We start from the raw sequence: 8,933 nt of genomic DNA, 5'->3' as shown, positions 1-8,933 counted from the left end.
TTTCCCCCTATCGCCCGCATATCATGGGAGTGTTATCAACAAACTTGCCAGACTATAGTTGTTATCTTAAGGTATCAGATCATGAGGTCTGGGTTCAAATCAGGCTATAGGAGTAGGATGAAAATCCACACCCCTTTCGGTTTCTACACGACATTGTACCAGATCCCTAAACTAAACTAAACTAAACTCGTTTGGCGGTACGTCTTTGTCAGTAGAATGGAAACTAGCCACGGCCGAAGCCTCCTACCAGCCAGACCTGGACTAAGGACCTCCATCCTCATTAAAAAAGGCTGATTTTCATCAATTAATGTAGTTTTAGTTAATTAACAAAGTTATCTGTTATTGTTATTGCGTGATTAAATTATAGTTTTTTTGAATACATTGTGCGATACGGAATATGCATAAGCTTCGAATTAAGGTCAGAACAATATGTAATCCATATACCCTTAACTTTTTTTTTATCCTGTGTGTCGAACCCTTGCGAAATTCAATAACAGTTAAACGTTCGCTATTGGTCAGTTCGAAATTTGACGCCTTATTTTTCCACGTTATTAAGTTCTAGCAACCAATAGAAAAGCGACTTTTGACATTTCGGACGACATAGTCCATATTTGCACAGGGCACTAAAATGGCGTTGTTTTAAATGCTTAAAATATTATGATGACGTTGATGGATGATGATGTATTAATATCAAATCAAAAATCATTTATTTCAAGTAGGCTCAGTTTACAAGCACTTTTGACACGTCAGTTGACTTGTTGTAAAGATTCTATCACCGGTTCGGAAGGCAGGTTCTGCTGAGAAGATACCGGCAAGAAACTCAACAGTTACTCTTTTAAAAAAATCATACAGAATTATAATTTACAATTGATGACAGCATTACAATTTCTTACAGTTTTACTTTTTGTGTGAAGGTGGAAGCTGATCCAATGGGTTTAAGGAACTCATCAATGTTGTAGTAACCTCGACCAAGTACTTAATGTTTTTAACACATTGCTTAAAGCTATGCATTGGCAGGTCCATCACAGTCTTGGGGATCTTGTTATAGATGTAATGCTTAAAGTATTATGATGACGTTGATGGATGATGACGTATTAATAAAAATAGTGCATCTGAACGATCCATAACAAGTTATCCAACAATTTTCAATTGAATTCGTTAAGCACAATTGAATCGGCGATTGAAGGGGATTGCGGATAAAGTACCTAGATTGCAGGAAGTTAATACTTTTCTTATAACTGCACGTATATAATCCCTTTCGTTACGTAATACTACGTTTCCTCGGAATGTTTTCAGTTTACGGAACCACTGAGTTTTTTCCATGTAATCATTTACATGAATTTCTAAAAAAACAAGGTTGCCTGGAAGAAATCGCTACTTAGCGATAAGGTCGCCTTTTGTATCCTTTTTCTGTCTTGTTATTTGTTTTTTCTTAGGTTGTGGTGTACAAATAAAGTATAAATAAATAAAATATTTTTCGGTTTAATTGTTTTGTTTTTCTGTTTTTAGTGTGTCCTAGTATACTGACCGTAAACGCTACAGTATGGGATATTTTGTTATTTTGATTTTAACAAAAATCACTGAACCGATTTTCGTGAAATTAAATGCTACTAATCTGGAACATACTCTTTCAAACAAAAAGATTTTTTATAACTTGTTAATAAATGACGGTTAATGAATGAAATTATGAAGTAACAAATATTAAGAAAAAACCTACGCGTCAAATTAAGAACCTGTCACCGAACCTGAAATCGGTTAATAATTTGTAAGTTATAAACTTTTGGACACATCTATTGGCCCACCTTAGAGTTTAGGTTTCGATATTTAATTTAATTGTATACGTTTATGCACTAGGACTAGCGGTCGACTTCGTTCGCGCGAATTCAGTTTTTCACAAATCCCGCGGGAACCATGCATTTTTTCGGGATGAAAAGTAAAATCTATTTCCATTCCAAATTTCAGCCAAATCGCTTCAGTAGCCGCAGCGTAAAAGAAGAACAAACATACTTACACACTATACACAAACTTTCGCCTTTTTAACACTAGTATGATACGCTGTACCCAGGAATTATATAAAATACCAGATTCCACAGATTTCCAGTGACAAAATGATATGGCACACCGGTTTCGCCTTGTACGTAATAACAGATCAGTTTGCGGCGAGTGTCGGCGCATGCGCACTGCGCTCAGTCTTATCGCAATATATTTACGATTTGTGATAAGTATCAATTAAAATGGAATTTTTTATCACAGATAATGGTGAGTCTGTCAGACTTATTTATAATAATAATACATAATGCCATAATTTGTTACTCCTAATATTTTGTAATTTTTAATATTTTTGTCCTTCAATGATTGATATTCATTCAGTATAACTTGTTATCGTATTCTATTCTATAAATATCGAGACTAACAGACGCGAGTGACTTTTTCCATATGAAATTTTAATTTTTCACAAATTATTAACCATGAAGTTTTCTGGAATATCTCCCATTAACACTGCCAAAAATCACTTAAATCGGTTCAGCAGTTTAGCCGTGAAAATGGTAAAAACGTACGTACTTTCGCATTTTTAGTGCTAAGTATGGATTATTATTAAATTATATTGGATTAAGTAGTACCATAGAAAATAATAAAAACGTTCGCGATTTGCACTTACCTGTATTCTTGATTTTTTATCTTTTTCTATCCCGCATTGCTAAAGAACAGTTCAACAAAACAAAACTCACTTTCGTATATAAAATACTAGCTGACGCCGCACGATTTCACCCGCGTGGTTCCCGTTCCCGTAGGAATACGGGGATAATATATAGCCTATAGTCTTCCTTGATAAATGGGCTATATAACACTGAAAGAATTTTTCAAATCGGACCAGAAGTTCCTGAGATTAGAGCGTTCAAACAAACAAACTCTTCAGCTTTATAATATTAGTATAGATTTTTTGTTTCGTATCATATACTTCGTATTATGAGGACTTAAATACATCTTTATTATATTTAGCTCTGTATTCCAGACGGGTTAATAACCCGATACAGTTCATCTTTCAAAGATAACACAAGATTGTTAAATTATAGCTATTAAGAAAACAATAACAATTTTCTTTCTTTATTTTATTATTTCTTCGTTAGCTAATTAATGTCGAGGCTAACGACATAATTAAGAATTATTTATTTACTAGAAAACTAGACAGGTATGCAAATTCATCATCATCATTACCAACCCATATTCGGCTCACTGCTGAGCTCGAGTCTCCTCTCAGAATGAGAAAGGTTAGGCCGATAGTCCACCACGCTGGCCCAATGCGGATTGGCAGACTTCACACACGCAGAGAATTAAGATAATTCTCTGGTATGCAGGTTTCCTCACGATGTTTTCCTTCACCGTTTGAGACATGTGATATTTAATTTCTTAAAATGCACACAACTGAAAAGTTGGATGGTGGATTGATGGTGGTGGAGGATTGGTGCATGCCCCGGGCCGGATTCGAACCCACACCCTCCGGAATCGAGGCAGAGGACATATACACTGGGCTATCACTCATCTACTGGCATATCACTGATCTAGTATAAATAATACATGTATAATAAGCACTCGTATATATGTAAATTAAATATATTCTAATTAAATCCTATCAAAGAAAATTAGTTCAGCAACACATTTAAATTCAAATGTATTATTTATTTCAGGGAAATACAGAATAGAATCACTGTCACCTACCACCTTCCCCGGAGCGTTGAGAGTAAGTAACGCTAAGTGCTTAAGAGTATTACTTTAAGTTGGAACACTCGCGTAGTGCAAAATGCATTTTCCACAAAGCAAAATTTAATTGAAACTAACAATTGTTAATGTCACAATCGTCTGGAACATTCAAGAAACGACATTTTCTGGATTGGCCGAGAATTGTGGATTCAATTAGTATAGATTAAGAGCCTGGGATGACCAGACCTTTGTAATTTTAGAACAGAGGTTTGACTATAGAGGCTTTGAGAGGAAGCAGGTTTTATAGGTACACTAGCTGACCGCGCGCGGTTTCACCCGCGTGAAAGTTTCCGTTCCCTTAGGAATGCGGGGATAAAATATAGCCTATAGCCTTCCTCGATAAATGGGCTAATCTGAAAAACCTTTTCAAATCGGACCAGTAGTTCCTGAGATTAGCGCGTTCAATCAAACAAACAAACAAACTCTTCAGCTTTATAATATTAGTATAGATACAGCATACACCTTAATCCTGCCTGTGCCTTCTTTTTATATTTGGGCAGAATATGTCTGTTTTTTTCTCCAAGAAACATATATTTTATTCAACCAATTATTTCACCAGATCCTTATTTATACATCTTATTATCAATTCCAATTACTTTTTACGGGAGTATACCTGGAGTCGACGTTGTATTGGCCGTCGGGTATTCCCCTTTGCATAATTGCAGTTACTAGCTGTGATACATTATCCGCGAGTAACAATGGCTAGGCTTATTTGACGGCCTCCAGCTGGGCCGATTGAGGTTTTTTTAATTGGTCCAGGTCTAGTTGGTGGGAGGCTTCGGCTGTGGCTAGTTACGACCTACGGCAAGCGATTTAGCGTGTCGGTACAATGTCGTGTAAAACCGAAGGGAGTGTGGATTTTCATCCCCCTCCTAACAAGATAGCCCGCTTCCATCTTCGATTGCATTATCACTTACCATTAGGTGAGATTGTAATCAAGGGCTAACTTGTAAAGAATACCTAATAAAAAAAAAGAAAAGAAAAAAAAAATATTTTATCCTCGTATTCCTTGTCGGTAACAACGATTACGCGGATAAAATCCAGGGTTCCGCTAGAATTAATAATTAAAAAATAAATATAAATTACAGGTAATAAGAGATGCGTTTTGTCAAGATGAAAATGTGTCGATAGGAACTGAGGTGAACAAGAACATACAAGCGGCGGAGGAACTGCTGGAACTTTGTGCTGATGCTGCACTGGATGGAGTCTCCTTGGTTGCTATTGAAATAAGCACCGGCGAAGTGGTTTCTGCGTGTTTTAATAAAATACAGGTTAGTTTCAATACAGGTTCGTACAAGTAATTAGGTACGAGTACTGTGCGCCTGTGGTTAAGAAATGTTACAACCTCGTGCCTTGGAGAATACTTAAAGATGTCTGTCCAGGTCAATATCAATAGCATATAATTGTGATCGTTTCAAAAAACTCAGTCCGGAAATACGCAGTGAATCAACGGGTGCATCTAAGCTACTCATTTCCTTGGAGAATGTGTGTGGACTGGGCCGTTAACGGGGCTGTGGGTCGTTAAATAGCAATGTGGCACATCGATTCTCTTTCTACAAACGCTAACATTTCGAAAACTATAAAAATGTAGCTATGGTTATGACAGATCTTGATCACGTTACCTGCCGATAGCAAATGTCATTCCTATCAGAACATTTTCTAATTTTCCAAGCGTTTACGATTGTAGAAAACGAATCAACGTGCCACATGGCTACAGGCACTGTTATGCAATACCTACCCTGAAGTTCTGAAAGAAAATCATGATCAGAGTTCAAAATATACGAGTAAAAACGGTTTAAACAATGAAAGCCAACAATATATCAGTACAATTAAAATAAATAGATGGGGGAAGTCCCCTAGTCCCCTTGAGGTTTTTAGGAAAAAATAAAAAATCTGTTCTGAAAAACGTATCGATAAAACTTTACTAAGTCAACAAAGTTTTAAATCATATTAAATAAACAAAAATGCGACTTCTGCATTCAATAACATAAATTAAACTTTGATGAGAATAAACACAGTCTCTGAAAGTGGCACCTAGTACCGGACGGACTTCACTTCAAATCTTTAGCATAGGCCAGTTTTAAAACCGTTTTGTACTTACAAAAAATCCATTGGTATAGGAAAAGTCCCTCTTCGAAATCCATTGGTATAGAAAAATTGTTCTGTATAAAAAGTTATACAGAACCTTCGATACACAAGTCCAACTCGCAATTTTTTCCGGATTTTTCAGCGCTTGATAGTCTTACGCTTGACTACAATCATGACTGATGGGAAGCAATAAATAATGCTGTCTAAGTTAGGGTGCGATTACCTAGAATGTTAGGCTATTCATTCTTGCTTTGAAAATAATACGAGCCAGTAAAATCTGACGCTGGAAGGGTAGTTATATATTTTAATTTTTACTCTTTACTTTTATCTTACCTACCTGCTGTAAGGACTTCCAAAAACTTCTTCCTTCTTCCTTCCTTCAGACTTCCACAGCCTGCGTCCAGCAGCAGTCCATCTATTGGGTACCCACAACCCTCTGTACTACACTTGCGCTGTAGCATGGTACGGGTTATAGTTGTCTTATGACCTTCGTAATACGTACTATTATCGTGAATCGCGGCAAACTTTCAAGAGTGAAACGAACTGTAACCCGCACTATGCTATAGCGCACGAACTGTACTTAGTGACCCCTTTACAGACGTAAAGCTTTATTATAATGTTCAAGGAATTAGTACAAAAAATGTAGTGCTTAAGGTACACTAAGGTATACAAAGAGTTACTTGATTTTAAGATTGTTTATAACGAATCGCAATCTGTACTAATCTGTACTAATATTATAAAGCTAAACAGTTTGTTTGATTGAACGCTATAATCTCAGGAGCTACTGGTCCGATTTGAATAATTCTATCAGTGTTAGATAGCCCATTTGTCGAGGAAAGCTATAGACTATATTAATTATCCCTGTATTCCTACGGGAACGAGAACCACGCGGGTGAAACCGCGCGGCGTCAGCTTGTTTGATATAAATTAAATTACTGTGCACAACCGTAAATGCACAATTTCATGTTAAACCTGAAGTTTAACGCTAAAACACCTTTTACGAAGGTAAAAGGAGAAAATGAAAATTCATTTTTTCGCAGATCCAAACGACGGATGCGTCAGAAAAGCCATTCTTCGAAATATTCGCCGAGGAGCGATGTACACAAGCGTCGTCCCGCTCGCTTATACAATTTATGGCCAACGTCGATGCGAGGTGCAATTTTTTCGAAAAGTAAGCGCATTTTATAAAGCTTTTCCTGTTCAGCGTGAGATAGTGCCAGCTCATACAGCATAAATTTGGAGATCTCTAAAAAGGCAGCGTGTTTTGGTCAGCAAAACAGTTTATTACGACTGTTCCTGACTTCATGTTTTCAAAAAATTGATTTTAAGTTAATTTTTGTTAACAGACCTCCTAAAAGAAGGAGGTTTTAATTGGCTGTATGTTTTTATTTGTTTTATGTCCACAAATATCTACGTCATTAATTATTTTAATTGTATTAATAATGAAATGTCTTTTATTTAACTTAGCTAATCGGATACCACCATAAATGTCTTTTAGTCGGTTAAATCGGTATGATTTAAATACAGTTAAATGATATTACTTTTACTGACTTTATATATGCTGCAGACTTCACACACGTAGAGAATTATTAAAATTTAAAGGTATGCAGGTTTCCTTACGATGTTTTCCCTTCACCGTTTGAGACACATGATATTTAATTTCTTAAAATGCACATAACTGAAAAGTTGGAGGTGCATGCCCCGGACCGAATTCGATCCTACGCCCTCCGAATCGGAAGCAAAGGTCGTATCCACTTCGCTATCATGGCTCTAAGCATACCTATATATATATATATATATATATATATATATATATATATATATATATATATATATGAAAAGGAAAAAGTATCAAAATACTTGGACCTTGCTCACGAGATTACCGCCATGTGGAATGTTGAGTCAACTATTATTGTTTCGATAGTCGTTTCAGTCAATGGTCTTATAGCAAAAAGCTTTGACCAACATCTCAAGAAGCTTGCGCTAAACTGTTGGATCAAGGGTCAGATACAGAAGGCAGTTATTCTTGAGACGGCGCGTATTGTGAGGCGGTTCCTCACTCTGGAACCCTGACCACCAGTTGCTTGGGCACTCAAATGTCCCGCAGCGGGGGGGTTGAATTATTTTATATAAATTTTTAATAGTGTTTTGTATATTTTATGTATAACATTGTTAAAAATTTAAAAAAAAAAGGAGAAATAAATAAATGAGAGTAATTAGGGTATAGTTTTGTACTCGTGTTAATGCTGTCTAGCTATTAAAATTAAACTTGCCTTGTTTACAGGTTTGGCGTAGACTGCAGTTTCGAACTGATGTTCTTAGCCACACTCAGAGAGCACAGGAAACAAAAACTAGGAACACTTCTATGCAAATATTCAATAGACGTTGGAAGGAAAATAAAACAAGGTCCGTTTGCGACGATCGAAGTTAAAGATCTAGGACCAAAATATTCCCATTTACAACCGCGTAAACCGATTGAAACGTATCCAAAGATTTGCCAAGCTATTTGGACGTCGGAAGGTACTCGGAGAATTGGAAAAGTATTAAATTTCACCGTGCACTTGACAGTACCTTTTTCGGAATTTGTGTTTGATGGGAAAACTTATGCGGATCGTATTGGGGACGAATCCGAATACTGCGAAGTGGCTGCTTTAACTCTGTGATATCTATAAAAAGTACTGCATATAAATAATACTGAAGATTTATTAATCAATTACTTATTAATAAGATATTTAATATTATTGTTAAAATAATATATCAATACAAAAGTTTTGATTCTTAAAATACTCCAGATTTTACTTTTAGTACATAGTATACCTTTAATATACATTGTACATCTGCCTATTTCTAATTGTAATATCCCTTACCTTACCTTATCAGCCGATAGACGTCCACTGCTGCACATAGGCCTCTTCATCTTGCATGGACCTCCAAGCACAACGATTTTGAGCCGCCAGCATCTAGCAGCTTATTTAATTGTAATATACTTACTCGAAAAGATGTACCCTTTTATTTGACAAAGAATGTAATATCTACCAATATTTCTTATAACACGTTACTATACTTAATATAATATTACTAAGTAG

General features: G+C 36.0%; 1 protein-coding gene across 1 annotated transcript; it reads left to right on the top strand.

Moving 5' to 3' along the window:
• Nucleotides 1-2,117: 2,117 nt before the first annotated feature.
• On the top strand, nt 2,118-8,633 carry LOC112054252 (uncharacterized). Its single transcript, XM_024093955.2, has 5 exons — nt 2,118-2,259; nt 3,687-3,739; nt 4,848-5,030; nt 6,888-7,018; nt 8,132-8,633. Exons 1-5 carry the CDS (start codon nt 2,235-2,237, stop codon nt 8,508-8,510), a joined length of 771 nt encoding a protein of 256 aa, XP_023949723.1. The 5' UTR covers nt 2,118-2,234; the 3' UTR covers nt 8,511-8,633.
• The last annotated feature ends 300 nt before the right edge of the window (nt 8,634-8,933 follow it).

This window comes from Bicyclus anynana, chromosome 15 (assembly GCF_947172395.1).
Source record: "Bicyclus anynana chromosome 15, ilBicAnyn1.1, whole genome shotgun sequence".
In the NCBI taxonomy this organism is placed as follows: domain Eukaryota; kingdom Metazoa; phylum Arthropoda; class Insecta; order Lepidoptera; family Nymphalidae; genus Bicyclus; species Bicyclus anynana.
The sequence above is the reverse complement of the archived record's forward strand: the minus strand, read 5'-3'. Positions and strand labels throughout refer to the sequence as shown.

Coding starts and splice junctions, on each gene's coding strand:
- LOC112054252 (XM_024093955.2), top strand. CDS start 2,235: ATGGAATTTTTTATCACAGATAATG. Junction 2,260..3,686: donor ATTTTTTATCACAGATAATG/GTGAGTCTGTCA, acceptor TATTTATTTCAG/GGAAATACAGAATAGAATCA. Junction 7,019..8,131: donor AGGTGCAATTTTTTCGAAAA/GTAAGCGCATTT, acceptor CCTTGTTTACAG/GTTTGGCGTAGACTGCAGTT.